This window comes from Thermobia domestica, chromosome 8 (assembly GCF_964235325.1).
Source record: "Thermobia domestica chromosome 8, izTheDome1.hap1.1, whole genome shotgun sequence".
NCBI classification, from domain to species: domain Eukaryota; kingdom Metazoa; phylum Arthropoda; class Insecta; order Zygentoma; family Lepismatidae; genus Thermobia; species Thermobia domestica.
In genome coordinates, this window is record NC_137461.1 from 266,479,881 (window position 1) to 266,499,252 (window position 19,372).

Sequence of the window (19,372 nt, forward strand, 5' to 3'; positions counted from 1 at the left end):
CCTAACTACCCCAAACACAACCCTGAAGTCAAAAATTCTGTCTCCAACTACCTCCCCTACACCATCTTTATTGACTGGACTAAGGTACCTTAATCCATATTCCTTCCAATCACTTTTCCCAACAATATCTCTCTACTTTTTATTAAAACTCCCATTTTCATTTCTCCAAGTTACAGACGAGCATCGCCCGATCCCACAGTCTGAGCAACATTCCAAGTTACATCCCAAGTATTCTAATTGCCGACGCGGCTTTCCTGAAACTTAACTTCAATATTAACACTCGTAAAACAAGTATAAAGATATTTTGTCCTTGAGTTAGAAAAGACAAAATGTTGGACAGTATTTATCATAACAGTCATATTGTATCTTGTATAATTTGTAATATAAATTAGAATTTACGGTCTCACTGTTATTTAGAATTTCATGCGTTACAATAAGCCTCATCTACTATTACAACTTATCTCACATACGCCTTACAAGTTGCAATAAAAGTCTTTGGTAATTTTTAATGTCGCAGAAGAATACATACAGGTCACAGATGACGAGAAAAACCCTAAAACAGGGGTAGCAGGAAAGGTCAACGACACGGTCAAATCCATTTTCGGTTTTTGAGGTGTGGTCTATAGTTGGATGTCGTCTGCTACTCTGGGTAAAGTGATCTGTGTACTATTCCGTGGTGTCATTTGAAACCCTCGTGCGAAAAGTGGGCGAGCCCATACCTACGTCACACTACTTCTGCTAGGGTTCTTCCCGTCATCTGTGAGCTGTAAATGTGGAAGTTCTCACATTTTCTGTGCAAGTGGAATGAATCTCGCCTTGCAACTGCAAGGTTTCGTGTACATCTGTTGGATACCAACAATATTACATTTTTTAAGTCCAAACTTTTAAAGTCTTGCAACTAGTACCCGCCCTCCCTACTATAATTAAGTGATAAACTTATGCCTCATTAAAACAAACTGATTTTTATTATACAGCGTCTAATAAAGGCAAAATGTTCAGTTGACAAAACTGTCATAGGATATTAATTTTCTGCCAAAAATCAGTTTGTTCTGATCAGAAATTAGTTTATTGCTTATTTAAGAGAATCACTTTTTAAAAAGCTTAGCTTTCGATAACCTCATGTGATCTCATTCTAATTTTACAAACATAAGAGCATAATTTTCTTGCGAAAGAGGGAGAGAAGTATTCCAACATGCAATAACATACAAATATTTCTAACATCGGAATTACAACATATTAAGGATGAGATTGGAGTAGTGTCTACCCAATGTCCAATGTCAGACTTTTAAAAACTGCATACTGATATAATTATACATATATATATATATAATCACTTGGTTCATTTTACGACCCTCAGATTTTAAAAATTCGATCCTAAAGGAGGTAGAAACAGCAATTGTTCCTTTCGTATTGTTTTGTAAAGTATAAACTTTGAAATAGGAAATTCTTGCTAGAAATAATGACTATTTTATTCATTTGCAAGAGTGCAATATGGAAATTGGAGCAGCGCGTGAAATATTATCAATAGTTAAAGGTATGGACATTCCCTTCAATTAACAACGTTACAAAGAATTTAAAGATGTTTTTACTAACCTTCAACTGTAACCTCTACTTGCTCTGGTACTGCAACACTGAAGGCTGTATATCGCGTGGCGAAGGAGTACTAGAAAAGGGAAAGGCAGAAATTCTTAAGAAATGATATAACTCTGTTTATTCTTAATTCCCAATACTTATTCAAATATTTTATTCCTTTTATAAGGTTATTCTGCAAACAAATTTTTATGGTAAGTGTGACTCAGCAGCACGGCCGTGCCGTGGAAAATCAGCGCCCAGGGCGAGAGTATACGACGGCGTCCCTATACACATATTCCAAGTAATTTTTCCATCTTTTTTCCTTTTTTCTCCTGAATTTTTCGCCCCTTTACTTCGGCGCCCGGAGCCGTCACCCCGCTCAACCCCCTTCCGGGCACGGCCCTGCTCAGTAGTAGAGTGACTCAGTGATTCAGTATACCATTCTCATCACCATCACCATGCGTCCATCACCACCATCTTCCTCAGCCTGGTGCAGTACGTTAATTAAGAAATAAAAAGCTAACTTTAATAATATTAACAATAGCAGTCCTGTCGCCATTATTATTCAATTTTGTCCTGGAGTACGCTATAAAGAAAACCAAAGATAACAACCAGAGCCTAGAGCTCAATGGTATTCACAAGACTATGGCGTATGCTCACTTAAATTTAATAAGGGATGATAGGAGAACTATAGAAAGAAATGCAGAGGTCATCATAAACGCTGGCAGGGACATGGGTTTAGAAGTAAATGCAAGTAAAACTAAATACACTGAGAAAAATCCATTATCCGGACAGCGGTATATTGTACAAATACAAGGATTCGTTATGTTTACTAAGGAAATCTGTACGGAGCGTACTTTATCCATATACTACACAGGTACTGCCTTTTACCCGCTTAGATATTACATCATTTCGCTGCAGAATGTCTGACATCTAACAATCTTCTGTATTTTACATACATATACGTATGTTAAGTACTTCAGTTATACGTTATATACGTCCATCTGTACGTGAGATCCAGACCGCCTATAGACACTCTTTCTTTCGCCATGGCTGACGTCATTGAACTACCGTCTTTTGCTTGCGAAACGAGGTTGTTACAATCGGAAAAGAAGAGAGGAAGGAAACAAAAACCTAGGTAAGTGCACTAGTTAACTATTACTTTAGTTAAATATTCCATTAATTATATATTCTTTTAGTGTAACTTGCTTTAGTATAGTACTAAGTAAGTAATATAGTTTATGACTACAACTCGTTAATGATTGAGGAGAATGGAATGGGTGAATCTGAATTTTGAGAAATCTTTGAATATTAATGTTTTGAAACATTTTACGTTACAAGGTAGCAAAATGAATGTTATGTGTTTATTCATTCCGTTTTATATGTGACGATTTATTACGTGGTGCAGAGTTACTACAGGACTGCTTAACATAATTGCTAAGAAACCGTTTTCAGCGCGAAAATTCCCTTGTGTAGTGAAGATTTAGGCTTTAGGTCTCTGGGCTTTCGGCATCAATGGCCTTGTTAGCCCGTCACATATGAGGGATGACGTCCCTCGATGAGCACACTATCCGGGTAAAGGAAGGGAAGAAAGGATTGGGGAAGGAAGAAAACGGCCTGGGACCTATATGTTAGGTACCACTCCGGCATTTTCCTGCTGTGAATGAGGAAAACCCAAGGAAATCTCATTCAGGATGGCTGGACTTGAAATCTTTTGATACTTTTTCGACTGAGGAAATCGATCCCCAACGGGATCGAACCCGGGACCGTTCGCACCGAAGGCGAGAGCGTTAGCAACTACGCTACGCGGGGCCACTTGTGTAGTCTAGAAAACTCATTTTTATTAGGATATTTGCATTTTTTTTTGTTTTTTTACTTTTAGTTTAACGCCCCATGATTGTACATAAACGTAAGTGAGAAGGTGACGATGAGATACATGATAATGGTGGAATCAAGAAAATGTAAGGAAACTGGAAAGTCTTAAGAATAACCACACCTACAGTGTTCACCAAAAGGCTATTTGTCGGGAGCAGGAATCGAACCAGGGACCTAACAGGTCAGAGGTAAGCGCTCTACTACAGAGCTTTCTTTTGTTTAAAGAACTTGTTTACATTGAAATATATATATTTGACGAAGATATTGATATATTTTACAGCCTCACTGAAATTTTAAAAAAAAGTAGTCAGGGAGAGCTTACTTGTCAGGTTTTTATTTTTTAAATTTAATTTGATTTGATTTCTATTTATTTATTTTTGCTTGTTATGTTCCCTAGTTAATTAATGTTTGGGTTACTGAGAATTAAAACCTTTTTAGTATTATTGTTATGACATCACTTTGGAACCAAAAAGTTTGAATTTTTTTTTTCTTGTGTTTTCATATAGGAAGTTGGTAAGTTTGTGCCTTAGCATTGGTTTGGTTTCTACTGTAGAACGTAATTGAAGGTCATGTTGAGTTGAGTCTTGGCGGGTTTGAGTTCGTGAAGTGTCAGGCACTGATTGTGCCCCTGTCTTCTGTCTGTGATGTTTCCTGGTTTTGGGCAGTGACGTATTTATGTTGAGGAGTACCAACGCAGGCCGCGTAACTACAACACAGCTTCAACAGCTCTACGAGTGCCAGGCGTTTGAATTTCACCCTTCGTTCCGGCGTGACTAATGCAGTATAGTACTAGGTTCAAATTCTATGGCTGGTAAAAACGGTATGGTAAGAAACACAACGTAATAGTTATTAGTTTAATTAGTGTTTCTTCATAGTATTGTTTCACTATTTCTAGAAGGAATTAACTATTAACGAAGTAATGAATAAGCAAAAACACACTTTGATTCACGTTTACGATTTCTCATACTCCATTGAGGATGTTTTGATCCTCAGTTGCGCAAACATCCAGTGTGCGTTTTTTTTTTTTTTTTTAAATTTTTTGTTGCTTACACTGCCTTACAGATGAGGGTTATAGTTAAGGAGCCGTACTTCCCATTTAGGGAAGGACGAGAAACGCCATACTTTCAGGAATTATTCATTGACTATCTAGGACAGCGTTTCCCAACCGGTGCGCCGCGGCACACTGGTGTGCCGTGAATGGGCCGCTAGTGTGCCGCGAGGAAGTCGAAGCAAATTATTAATTCTATAGCAATCAAATTGCAAGACGAAGGAAAAATGTATATTTTTATTTCACATTACTATGAACCTCTACTATGAATCTACAACTTTAAGTTTCATACCGTGTTACTTTTCTGTACATTTTTAATGTTGAAAATATATATTGGTTATCATTGTTGTAACTATTATTGCTTCTTTATTGTTGCAGACTATTTTGTAACTTGAAAATTTAAAATAACATTCAATCCTTTCGACAAATTAAATACATTTGTATTTTAAAAGTAAAAAAGATTTGTTTGTTCGTTCGTTATTTAGTGATCTTACTTCTTAGTGAAAGGTTGGATACAGTTTTCGAACAAGAAAGCTTAGTTTTAAAAACCTGAGTCCAATATTTCATTGCAATTGTTTTATATTTTTAAATTAGAATGAAAAATAAGCATAATAATTTACCACGGAAAAAAAAAACAGTGATTGAGCTTTCTTCTCTGTGAGAAGGAGATCAATAATCGCAGAAAAAATACTAGTTTTATATTTACAAATAATAATATCTATGAGTGCGCCGCGAGAATTCAAGTTACATCCGTAGTGTGCCGCAAGTTGAAAAAGGTTAGGAAACGCTGATCTAGGATGTTAAAAAGCAGGTAATAGACTGAGTTCTTGCCCTTGTACTTAGGGTGTTAAGGTAGTGCAACAATAAGATGTATCCTCGTGCACGGGAGATGAGAAGTACCTGTTCTTAACTATTACCCAGATGGGTTCCCTCGTGGCTAAGTGGGTAGTGTACACGCCTTTGGCGTGGGACACCCGGGTTCGATTCCCGGCCGGAGCTTATGTGGTTCGGATTTCACGTTAATCTGTAAGTCCATGTCTCATACAGCCTTGCTGCTGAAAGGAACGTTAAAATCAACTCAGCACTGCTTTACAGATGCAATTGTTCGATTCCGAGTTTGAATGGAGCTTTTTACGGGCAGGGGGTGACTTTTATATATACAATCCAAGCATTTTAGTTATCAGTCAGTGATGTAATATATATATACAGTAATATATACTGTAATATATATATACAGTATATATATATATATATTACAAAATTGAAAGTGACTAAGTTTATGACTCTCAATCTCTTAGGGCCGCGGTGGCTCAATGGTAGAGCGTTCACCTCTGGTGCTTGGGGTCCCGGGTTCGATCCCAGCTCCCGCCAAATGAACTTTGTGGTGAACAAACACTGCGTGCGTGGGTTTCCTCGGGATTTTCCCGTTTTCTCCCACTTTCTTCATTCCACCATTTCATTCATTGCTCATCATCACCGTCTCCTTTAGCCTAACCGGCATAACCGTGAGACATAAAACTCAAAGATTTCATTTCATTTTCATTTCCATTGTAGCTCTTCCCGCAACCAGTGTTGCCAAAATGTTGACAATAAGTTTGCGAAACGAGAGGTGGCGACTCGAATTTTGGGTGAAAAGTCGCTATAAAAAATAATCGAGAAATTCATTGTCTATAAGCATTGTTTTAAAGTTGTAGATGTAAACTAAACAATATGTTCTACTCACTGCCGCAAATCCCGGGGGGGGGATGACGGATACATGTCCCCTCCAATCTTGGAACTGAGGGGGAGTTTTCCCCAATAATCCGATTTGAAATGTGTTTTTTGGGAGAAATTTGATGATTTTTGTCCAATTGCTACAAAGGAACGTGAGATAAAATAGACGTCTCCCAGAATAAGCCTCAAATCTGCAGCTTCCCAATGCTGAAGACAACTCTGATACTCCACAACATTGTTTTTCAACTTCATAACTATTTTGGACATCGCAAAATAAAAAGTATGGTAACGGTCTTACCCTTCCCCAACAATGTTGAAGACAGATTTGCGCCGCTGGTTCTACTCACATCTTTGTAAACAGGGCGCAACCAATCCTTGAATTCAGGGATCATTTCAGATTGTTTCGGGTACTTTTGTTCATATTGTGGAGTCAAAATAGTTCCGAAATAATTAACACTACAGTACTTACGTTAAGCAATTTTTTGTAAAAGAAAAACTGCAGAATAACTAAAAGACCCCAAAGAACAAATATAACAAACATCCACATCGCCTTTATTCACGCATCTATAGCTAATCTTTTTGCTATCGGTAAAGATGTATTACGTGTGTCTCTCAACGGAAACTGCGAACTAAAGGACATCAAGTTTGTAGTTCTTCTTCGTTAGAGGACAAGGGCAACATAACAATGCAGGATTGTGGGCCAGTGGGTACGCTGTATTTCCAAACTCTTCATCACTTGCGCTGATTAAAACAAACAAACAGAAAAAAGAACAAACAGAAGCATTATTAGTTCAAAAACTGTTTTGAACTAATAATGCTTCTCTACAGATGAAAATTTTGTTTGCAGCAAAAAGTCGCTAAATGTATAAGTAGCTGAATCGTCATTTAAAAATCACCCATAAAAGTCTCCAATCGGAAAAATTATTCGTAGGGCGACCATACGTCCCGTTTTGACCGGGACAGTCCCGTTTTAGGGGCGTTTCCCGGCCTTCCCGTCAGTAGATGGAAAAAAGTAGTATTCGTCCCATTTTATGTAAATGAAAGAAGTAAATAACAAACCCAGTACCTTTACTCCTTTTAAAAGTATTAATAACAACAAAGAGGCAAAAATTGAACTGAAATTCCCTATATTAAACATACTCTATAGTTCGTAGTACTGCTCGAAAGACAGCAGAGATTTAGCAGTTGGTTGTGTGTTGAACAAACTTCAACGTGTCTTTCCTTTTTCATAAGTACCCGCTCAGTAACAAAGAGAGAGAGAGAGAGGGAACTCTGATATCAAGGCACTGATAAATGAAATGAAATGAAATTTTTGAGTTTTACGTCCCACGGTTATGCCGATTAGGCTAAAGGAGACGGTGATGATGAGAGATGAATGAAATGGTGGAATGAAGAAAGTGGGAGGAAACGGGAGAACCCCGAGAAAACCCACGCACACGGTGTTTGTACACCACAAAGTTCACTTGGCGGGAGCAGGGTTTGAACCCGGAACCCCAAGCACCAGAGGTGAACGCTCTACCACTGAGCCACCGCGGCCCCAAGGTACTGGTAAGAACAAAGGTAGATCTAAAAGCCAGAACCTATCCCGTTATTAACTGAAAATTTTATGGTCACCCTACGCTATCGTTGAGGTCGAATTCCCCTGATTTAGTGACTTTTCCCAAAATTGGCAACATTGACCCCCACCGAACAACACCAAGTCATCTGTAGCCTAGCAAGCATAATAGTGGGACGTAAAACTTAAAGATTTTATTTCATTTCGAACAACACCCCCAGAAACCTACTGTTATACCATTCCCAAAACACCCTTTTGTACAATTCTCCCTATTCGAAAAAAATTGTAAATAGCAGGGTTCATACATAAATATGGAACTCAATTTCCCTGAATTTTCCAGGTTTTCCAGGTATTAATTTTGCAATTTCCAGGTCTAGTGGAAGAAACTAATAATACGAGAAGACATAAATTTTAAGAATACTATATTTATATATTTGAGAATGGCCACCCTTCTCCCCAATGAACGATTGCAATTAAATATTGAGTCACAAGAAAATAAATAATCAAAACAAATAAAATTTAAGTTGAAAAATATTAAGTTGAGAAGCCTACTAAGGGAATTAATTAAACACTTTTGTTCCATACTTGAATACATTCAAAATATATAAAAATATTGGGTTGGGAAAGAAAAAAGGGCCCGCGAGATTTTAACTGATTCTTGTAGTACTCGACGACAGAAATCGATTACTGAAAGAATTTTCAAAATCGGCGCAGGCAAATATGGAGAAAATCATATTTTCATGTACCTGTTCAAAATGGGGAAGGAAAAAGGGCCCGCGAGATTTTAACTGATTCTTGTAGTACTCAACGAGAGAAATCGACTAGTGAGGGAATTTTCAAAATCGGCGCAGGCAAGCATGAAGAAAAACCCATTTTCATGTACCGGATCAAAATGGGGAAGAAAAAGGGCCGCGAAATTTTAACTGATTCTTGTAGTACTCAACGAGAGAAATCGACTAGTGAAGAAATTTTCAAAATCGGCGCAGGCAAGCATGAAGAAAAACGCATTTTCATGTACCGGTTCAAAATGGGGAAGAAAAAAGGGCCCGTGCGATTTTAACTGATTCTTGTAGTACTCGTCGAGAGAAATCGATTAGTGAAGGAATTTTCAAAATCGGCGCAGGCAAACATAGAGAAAATGGCATTTTCATGTACCGGTTCAAAATGGGGAAGGAAAAAGGGCCCGCGAGTTTGAACCGTTACGATGTATGTTCACGAATGTGCTCGTCTTCTCAAATTTAGTTAATTACTGTAGCACTGAAACATGTGACACAGAGTCACATTGTGGATGACTCTGCAATCGGCAACCACTGCACATATAGTCCTCCAGTCCCACAGTTTTATTATTTCGATCCATTCCTCACGTGCTAACGGCATGGTTTAACATCTGCAAGAAAGAGGTAAATGTAACGTTCAATTGGCAATAGCTTTTCACCAAATTAAGCTGCATGAAATCTGATTGCATTTTTGACATACTGAGAAAATTCTAGCCCGTGGCCATATGTATCACATATCCCACCAGTTCATAATAAAAATTTTGAACACAAAATTACGGTCGTCCGTGTGATGTACTCCCAAAAGGCCTAATGTGTATCACCCACCTCACATTCAATGAAACCACATCCGTGTAGAATTTAGAAAGGAACTTCTTATGATGTATACAGTATGTCTCAAAAGTTCCCTGACATAGGGTAACTCTGTTATTATCAGAGTTACAGTAAAATGTAAGAGGAAAAATCATATCGAAATATGACGTTTTCAATCTAAAGTGAACACTTTTTTTTTTCAAAAAAAATCGGACGAGATATTTGTGCTGTATACTCTTTATGCACCCAAATTTAAATAAAAATGCAACGTTGTCATTTACCTGGACCCACAACATAAGTGAATGAAGTTCCTGTTTGAAACGGGGGCTGGCCATCGAAATGTTAGCGCAAAAGAAAGTAACTTCATTCACTTATGTTGTAGGTCCAGGTAAATGGCAACGTTGCATTTTCATTTCACATTAGGCGCATAAAGAGTGTACAGCGCAAACGAGTCATCCGATTTTAAAAATTCCTTCACTTTAGATTGAAAACATCATATTTGGAGATGCTTTCCTCTCCTACATTTTGTTGTAACTCTGATAATAACAGAGTTACCCTATGTCAGGGGACTTTTGAGACACCCTGTATACCTTATTTAATGTATGTTTTATGTCACTATAACTGTAGTATAATTTAGTTTGTTTAAATTTACAATTTAATATAAGTAGATTCGGATTTACATGCGTAGGATTTTGTATGCATCTAACTAATGAATTCTTTTATATTCATGCTTCACTTAGTGACTTGGCTTTGGACTGCAACTGATTATTGTAACCCATTATTGCTTGAGAAGAAACAAGATATCCGAATCTTCATTTGAAGAAATCAAAGGTCTATTGGAAAGCTGGGGATTACAATCATTAATTTCTACATTTCAAGGTGCGTAAATTATATATTCTGTGTTTCTTGTTAAATTACTATTACTATTATTGGGTTTAGAATCAATCAAGCACTTCATGATATTTTATGGGGATCAAGATGGGTGCCGGATAGATAAGTATTTAAGCGTCAGGTTCTTAATTCTTTTCAATTTAATATTTAATCAATGATTATTTTCTCCCTCGTTATTCGGCCAAATCGTATTCCGAGATCATCAATTTTCATTACTCAATTCTGACCGTCAACCTACATAGCATATTCGTAGGACGTAAAACAAAGATTTCCTGTTATTTTTTTTGTTTCTATCTCTTTCCTCCATAGCTGTGAAAAATAACGCCTTCAGCATCATAAATTTGTATGCTACTTGCGCGTTCAGTCGGCGACTCTTCGGTGGCTCAGTGGTAGAGCGTTCACCTCCGGTGCAGGGGGTCCCTGGTTCGATCCCAGCTCGCGCCGTGTGGACTTTGTGGTGGACAAACACCGTGCTCGTGGGTTTTCTCGGGGCTCTCCCATTTCCTGCCACTTTCTTTATTCCACCATTTCAGTCATTTCTCATTATCACCGTCTCCTTTAGCCTAACCAGCATAACCGTGGGACGTTAAAGATTTCATTTTTTATTAATCTCAGTATTTTATAGTGTATTCTTAAGCTTAAGGTGATGTATAATTAAATTTTGAATTCAGTTAACTTATTTTATTTCTCAGATTGTTTTTAAAATGAATGTACAAACGTTTATTTTCATTCTTGAGTGTTTAAAGTGATGTATAGTTATTAAACATAGTATTTAATATTGTACTCTTAACGTGAAAGTGATATACAGTTAACTTTTGAATTCAGTTAACATTTTTCTTTCTGAAATTGCTTTAAAAAGTATGTAAAAACGTTTCTATTTTCTTTCTTGAGTGCTAAAAGTGATGCAAAGTTATTAAGCTTACTACTTTATATTGTATTCTTAACCCTAAACTGATACACAGTGCGTTTTTGAATAAATTATATCAAGTTATTTGAGTGACGAATACTGGTAGAAAATCCTGACTACTACTGGAACATTTTGATTTTAAGGTGACGACTACTGGTGCAAGGATTTTAAAATATTGTTTTTCCTTCAACGGCTACTCCTTTTTGAATTCTGACTATATGGTCATTATAGGAAGGATCAGTGAGTCCTTTCAACTATGGTACAGCTCCGACAGATTCACGATGCTCAGAGAAGAGACAAAATAGTATGTTTTCAACCTTAAAGTGAGAACCATTGGCGTTTTTACCCTGCTATGCAAAAGTAAGTGAGTACTCCAATGGGGTTCCAATGCGGTACCTAATTTCTGCATTTTAGATATTTGGAAATACATGTCTCTAAAATGTAAACAACTGATTTTTTTTTTAAACTGAAAACTGCAACTCGGTAAGCCTTATGGATACCGAGATATGGGAAAATAAAGAGCGATACTATAGGTATGTGGGACTTGCATACTTGACGCTAGAATTCGGAAATTGAATTAAAATATGACTAACGGCTATCAAGATGTTGTCAAATAAAGGGAGGACCAACACAGTTAAGGGGTTTTAGTGTTAGATACTAAAATTTCCGAAATCGGTCATAGAAAGTTAATAAACACCAGTAGCAATTTCATCTTAAAGTAATTAGATATCTTCAGGGGGTGTTAGAACATCATGGAGTCTACCAAAATTAAATTTTAAAAGCTTTTGAAAATATAATCTGACATTTGTAAACAATATTTGAAATATGTGTTTACCCAAAACTTCCAGCTAGTACATCTAACATCTGGAGAAACACTGAAATAAAAGCGTATGAGATCTTGAAATTTCGGAAACAATTATTGGTCGCAACAAAATTAAATCAGATGGGTACTTCTATGGGTTAAATGAGTACCTTAGTACAATTTCGATCGAAAATTTAGTTCAGTCCTAGGTTTTCTTCAGGCAATTCCAAGGGTTCATCGAGCTGTGCAAAAGAATGAAAAGTCGCTGTCAATATCTAAGATAGTCGAGAAGATATAAGGAATTATATATTTTATGACGTAAAAATAGATCTTTATGGATTTGTACTTTTGGGTCTTTCCCATAAGAAAAAAATTCAGGAAACTACTGTATATACCTTAATAGACAATTCAATGGACGGGGATACTGTAGCTTAGTGGTAGGGTTTTTAACTAGTCTTCTTTTGCAGAAACTATTGGAGTTTTCACTTATCCCATAGAGATACGATCATACTTAACTCCCTATTTCATTTTAAAATTAAATAAAAGGAAATATTTCAGTGTAGCGACCCACGATTATGCATTTTAGTCTCAGGGAGATTACGATTAAAGCAAGTGAATGTTGTTGACAGAATTGATGGAATGCAAAGGTGGGAGGAGAGGTAGTACCCCTAGAAAACCCACGAATACGATGTCCACTACAAACTGACGGCCGCAGATCGAACCACGAACCCAATACACCAGAGGTAAGCACTCTACCACTAAGCCACCGTGCTCCCGCCCATTTAATTTTCTATTAAGATATATACGGTTGTTTTCTGAAATTTCTTCTTACAGCAAAGACTCAAAAGTACAAATCCATGTGGGTCTCTATTTTTACGACGTCATAAAATAATTTCTTATATCTCGCTTGCTATATTAGATATTGACAAAAAATGTTCACTTATTTCAGAGCCCGATGAACGCTTGGAATTGTCCAAAGAAAATTTAGAGCTGAATTAATCTTTCGATCGAAATTGTACTGACAAGTCTGAGGTAGTCACTTAACCCATAGAAGTACCATCTTATTTAACTTTTGTTAGGATCAATAATTGTTTTCTGAAATTTCAAGATCTAATACGCTTTTATTGTATGATGTCTCTCTAGCTGCTAGATGTACTAGCTGGAAATTTTAGGTAAATACATATTTATAATACTCTTTACAAATGTCAAAATATATTTTCCAAAGCTTTTAAAATTTAACCTTGGTAGACCCCATGATGTTCTTAAACTCCATGGAAGTACCTAATTACTTTAAGATGAAATTGCTACTGATGCTTATTAACTTTCCATGACCGGTTTCGGAAACTTTACCACCTAACACGAAAATCCCATAACTGTATGGATCCTCCCTTTATTTGACAATATCTTGATAGTCATATTTTAATTAATTTTCTAAATTGTACTGTCTAATATGCAAGCTCCACGTACCTATGGTGTCGCTTTTTATTTCACCATATTTCGGTAACTGTTAGGCGTACCGACTTGCAGTTTCGGCAAACACACACCTCTAACGTTCTTTAAAACGTTATTAAGACATATTTTAGAATATTTAGAAATGAGAGTTCTGCGAATATCATGGTACCCGAAAAGCCCCATCAGGGCGTGTGTGTAGTGTATTTAATTGAAATTACTTTTGAGGTTGTTGTAAGCCCTCGTAATTACATTTCCGAAACTGCACCATCTAGTACTCAAACCCCACACTTCTATGGAGTCGCTCTTTATTTTCCCATATCTCAATATCCATAAGGCTTATCGAGTTGAGGTTTTCGGTAAACAGATGTCAGTTCCTTACATTTTAGAGACGTACATTTCCATATATCTAAAAAAATACAGACATTAGATACCCCATGGTACCCCGAACACCATTGGGGTACCCACTTACTTTTGAATAGTAATACATTTTGAGTTGTTATTCAGCATCAATAAACACTTCGTAATTTTTCTATGTGCAACCTAAAAGTCCATACCTGACCGAACAGATTTTGTCCATTTAATCTCAAAAATGTTAAGATACTTTGTATTGTTAAGTACAACCAAGTTGAGCACACCGAATGTAACATTTTAAATGTTTTCTGATTTTTGTTTCAGGTATTTCGTGCATCAAACCAGGATTCTGCTTGAAAGACAGTGAAAAGAAGCAGTGTAGGTTGTGGCTAAAAGTACGTCCTTTCTGAAGACAGACCCAATTGTATTTACATTCTTTTGTACGAACATATAACCCTAATAAAGATACTGTACTACAAATTATTTCTTTCTTCCATAAATTAGAATAAAATATTGTCTCTGTTTAAAGAAAATGTTTGTTACTGTTAAGTCATTTCAACTCTTTTTCTCTGTAATAAGAACATTATCTTTCGCAATATTTTTTTATCTTCGTGCTATTACGTTTGAATGAAGTAAAATTCTATACGAAGCACTATTATTTCAGACATGCATTAATAACTAATGTATTGTTCTGTATGTAAGACAATGTGTATACTGAACATGTCTAGCAAAGGTGTTGTTTTAATACAGAATCTGTAACTCAGCTTTTCAGTAGTCAACTTTATTGGGAATCCGAAGAAAGAAGTAAAAAAAAAAAAAAAAAAGTTCGACTTACCAACGTATATGTGTTCGAATTCTGGACTAATCCAAATTATCCAGAGAAATCATATATTTTTTGTTGCAATTTCAGATGTATCCTTTATCCAAGTCGTATGAAACGGAGACTTCATACATCGCTATACTTTGTATGAACTATGTTCCGTATTTACTTAATCACTTTGTAACTTTCTCTAGTGTTGACAAGGCCGCAGGTGTCAATCGAATAGTTTAGTGTTTCACTCATGTCACCTTGTGACTAAGGTACGTCCTGTCGGTATATATATATGGTACTGGGTTCAAGTAGCGATAAAATACATTTTTAGCATTAAATAAATGCAAAAGTCTACACGAAATGAGATACCATGATCTCTGACTTACGGATAACACCATGAACTAATGGTACTGAGTGTGATTGAGTTTACTAGTTACTATCTGGCTAAAATCAGTGTTCCTTTAGCTATAGTTCTTTTCGTGCTCTGAATTGCAAAGTTTGAAATAACAGTTTTAAATTATTGTATATATATATATAATATCTTCCGAGTAATTCTGAGAATCATTGCTCTTTCTTTAAGCAATGTATGAGACTGTTAATCCGCTCGTTGCTTAAAATGTTGCACTAAGAAGGATGCACCCACGAAAATCCAAATTTGCAGAATGTCTAGAGCAGGGAAGGATAAATATGTTTAGTCGATGGCTGCACAACGCCTCCGCTGTCACCACGTTGTCGCACAGCGAATACGGCGGACGTTTAAGAGTATTCTGCACTTACTATTAGGTATCGGCCTGGGAACTTTGGCGCAGCTACCCAGCCTCCTTCTTGGTGTTGCATTTTTATGGCGAGTACTGAGTAGAAATTATCTTGTGAGCGAACACGTTTTCAGCTAACACCATACTTTTAATTGTTGCGACATTTAAAAAAAAAAAAAAAAAACATACCTGTTAATTAAAATGTACAGAGAAGTTGTTTGAGTTTGAATATAGGATTGTATATGGCTGTGCATTTTGCATTATTATTAAAGTGCTGGAACTAACTAACAACAAAGCATATGATAAATTCTTACAGTAATATATCACATATTGATTTACTCTGTATGAAAACGAAAATAGTTTAACATATGGTTAACCTCCTTTGTGCCCATAATTTTAAAATTAACGCTTGTGTCACTTTTCAACACTTGGCTTTGCAGTAGCTTCCCAACGAATTAGCAGGAAATCCAAACTTATAGGACACCCTGCAGGTAAATACATTTCTTTGGACACTTTCACTGCTCCAAACTAAGATTGTTAATTTTATTATTATTGGCACAAAGGAGATCAAACATATTTTAAGCTATTTAGTTTTCATACAGAGTAAAACAATATTTGACAACATTACAGTAAGAATGTATCATGCATTTTGCAGTATGTTGCAGCACTTTAATAATGGTGCACTATACGTACAATCTAGATCCTGCATATGTCCAATCCATATATTACAAGAAGGCAATACGTATGCGATACAGGTAAAATCCGTATATTTCATATGGACAACCTATTAGCTACATACATCCAATCCATACATTACATATAGCCAACCTGTACGCGACATACGTATAATCTATATGCTGCATGCATACAGTCTGTAAGCTACATATGTGCACTCTGTATGGTGCATATGGATATTCTGTATGCTGTATCTGGACAAGCTGTGTGCGACATAAGGAAAATCTGTATAATACATACGTACAATACGTATACTGTATCTAGTCGTACGTACGGGGCACAAGTACAATATAGATGCTGTCTTGGGGTTGAACGAAAGAAACATACGTAAAGAACGTATATTGCATACTTCTTGAAATTATGCTCCGTCCTGATAGTCAGTGTGTGTCGTCATTATTAACCCACATGCTACATACGATCCTGACGTCACAAAGCTAGATATCACCTCCGTATATATTTGTTACTGCAGATGACGTCACACGAATGACGTCATTGCACTTATGCAGACAGTGCGTATAATACATACTTTTTCAGCTATACGTTTGCTGCAGGATGTTATATACGGTTGTACGTTAAGTCCAGAAACTACAGGAATTACGAATGTAACCTACGTTTTTAAGTATGCCACCTACATTTTTTTTTCTCAGTGTACATGGGAGTTGACTGGGATCGTAATACTCCAAATTATAGATGCGTTAAAAGATTCATATTCATATTTTCATATAAAATATTCACATAGTACCCATTAGTAATTAATAAATGTTTGTTATCTATTGAAGTATGCATTTTAAAACATTATTGTACAGGGTGTTTTCTTTAGAGGCGGAGAACTTCATGTTGAAATAAAACACAGAAAAATGTTTTTAACATCGATCAAATTGGCTTTATTTGACAGATCATATTATATAATTAATGTGTGAATATGATATCGGGGTTGCGCGTACGTGGCGTAATCTGGAGGTCCAATTTTCACACACTAGTCGCAGTAAATCAGGCTGTATTTCGGCAATAACACGTCGAATGTTGGCTTCCAAGTGCTCAATTATGTCTGGTTTCTCGACGTAGATATGTGACTTTACACATTGCCAGATAAAATAATCTAATGGTGTCAAATCGCACGAACGAGGTGGCCAGTTAACAGGTCGATTTTCTGAAATTAATCGTTCGTTATGTTACTTTCAGTAAATTAAGTGTGGCGCGCGCTGTGTGGCATGTGGCGTCGTCCTGCTGAAACCACATGTCTGCAACATTAATGTCTGCCAATTGAGGCACGAAAAAGATAGTAATCATGTCTCTGTACTGCTCACCGTTGACTGTATCGTTCTCACCAGCATCATTTTTAAAGGCCAGCATCATTGCTTGTTGATTCCGGACTGTACGACGTCTTACGGAATGCGCAGTATCGTCTATAGTAAACGTATTGCGAAAATGATCCACAGTTTCGCGAATTAATCACTCTGATGGACGATTATGAGCACCGTAAAATACGCGTAATGCCCGATCAGTTTGTCGAATTGAACCATGGTTTTCAAAATAGATTTGCACAATTTGCAAACGTTGCTCCGGCGTGAGTCTACCTATGATGAACTGCCAAACCGAACTAACTTCAAAACAACCAAGAACTGTATCATATCACAAAAAACAGTGTTGCTAGCTTAAAGTTATCCGTCTCTAAAAAAAATAACCTTTTAGGAAAATAAAGACCGAGAATAAAAATTTGGTACACATTTTAAGATAATTTTTATAATGATAAACTTAATTGCGGGAAACACAAAATGATGTGCGCTGTACATACATACAATTTAAAAATACACAAAATAGCAACGTAGACCTAATTCCTAAATGATTTAAACTTGGTTTACTCTTCATTGGGAAACGATTACATAAATGTGAAAATGTAGCAATAAAAGAATGAAAACGTAAAGTTTTTAGTCATTGCAAAACTCACTAATAGATTAATGCTTTTCATTTGCAAAGTTGGGCTTCTAAGAAGGCGTTACAAATAGAAAAGATCGTTTAAAAAATATTCCTCATTGTCTTACGCAGTTCTTTCTAGTATTTTCTTTTTTGGAACTAGACCAGATAGTATGGAGGAGGCTGCATACCCAATAGTCTATTTTACTTTCAAGATTTTATGTAAAACGATGTAAAAATATCTTATGCAAAGCACAACGGGATCTGCTTCACTCCAGTATCTAGGCCTAATTTACATACCAAAATATAAATATATATTTGAAGGGCTAAACTAGAAGGTCCTTGGTGGAAAGGAGCATAAAACCCCAACAAATCAAACTATACATTTACTGAGGGTTTACTAATAAATTTAACTTCTGTTTTACCAAAGGTTAAAATATACCATTTTCTATCAAGGGTGATAAGCAGATTACCCAACACTTTTGCTTCTTTTTTTGGGAAACATGCGTTAAATATAACTTCCTCTAACAGTGAATCTTGTTCCCTGGCTCTGTCTTTTAATGAACGACAAATATAAAATCATTTGAGCATCGTAAAAGGGCTGAACTGAACAGTTTTATTGAAATAGAAATTTTACGTACTTTGAAATTACCCAATCTAATCTTAGCTGTCGTAAGTTATCCATACACGTTATTATTCCAGTACTTTTTGACAATTTTGATACTAATTTTAGTTGTTATAAGACACATATTTTACAGTATTGAGTGTTGTTCACAACTCTGTGCATATAACCCGTAATATACCAACAATATACTGTAATTATGCAAAAATAAACAGTAATATACTGTAACGGTATTGCGTAATTTTTAGATAATAACTTGTATTTACGGGCAAAATTTGCTTTTAAAATATGCACAAGCTGTTCAAAAGGAAGAAGAAGAAAATACAAAGAGAGGTAAATGTAATTTCTTTTCTGTTATTATGATTGATGTGCTGTTGTGATAGTGATATGACATGTTTTGAAAGTTGTTATAGCAACGGAAAATATATAATGTATAGAGAATCCATCTTGTGAAAACTACGTGTACAATGTGTGTAAATATTTAATTTATTACGTACTACAATAAAAAAAGGGTAATATCGAAAGGAAGTGTTTAGATGGATTTTGATAAAACAGTAACCTAGAATATATAAATATACGGACTGAGGGCTATAAAGACATATAAAATACACAAAACAAGCATTAAGCTAATTACAAACACGTGTTTGGTGTTTTCCGTAGTAATACACATTTAGTGGTCGTTATAATATCAACAGGTATAACTAAATTACGCTGTAGCGTACTTCATGATATAAATTAAATAGTAATTCGTTTATTAATAAGTGTTCATTTCTTCTTACAATA

The 19,372-nt window shown here is 36.0% G+C and overlaps 1 protein-coding gene across 1 annotated transcript in view; it reads right to left on the minus strand.

Moving 5' to 3' along the window:
- Positions 1 to 19,372, minus strand: part of LOC145692013 (inter-alpha-trypsin inhibitor heavy chain H4-like) — a 226,891-nt gene that overhangs the window by 47,765 nt on the left and 159,754 nt on the right. Inside the window, exon 11 of the mRNA XM_081767311.1 lies at positions 1,594 to 1,663. Within this exon, the coding sequence (XP_081623437.1) occupies positions 1,594 to 1,663 (70 nt within the window). The remainder of the gene's footprint in view (positions 1 to 1,593; positions 1,664 to 19,372) is intronic.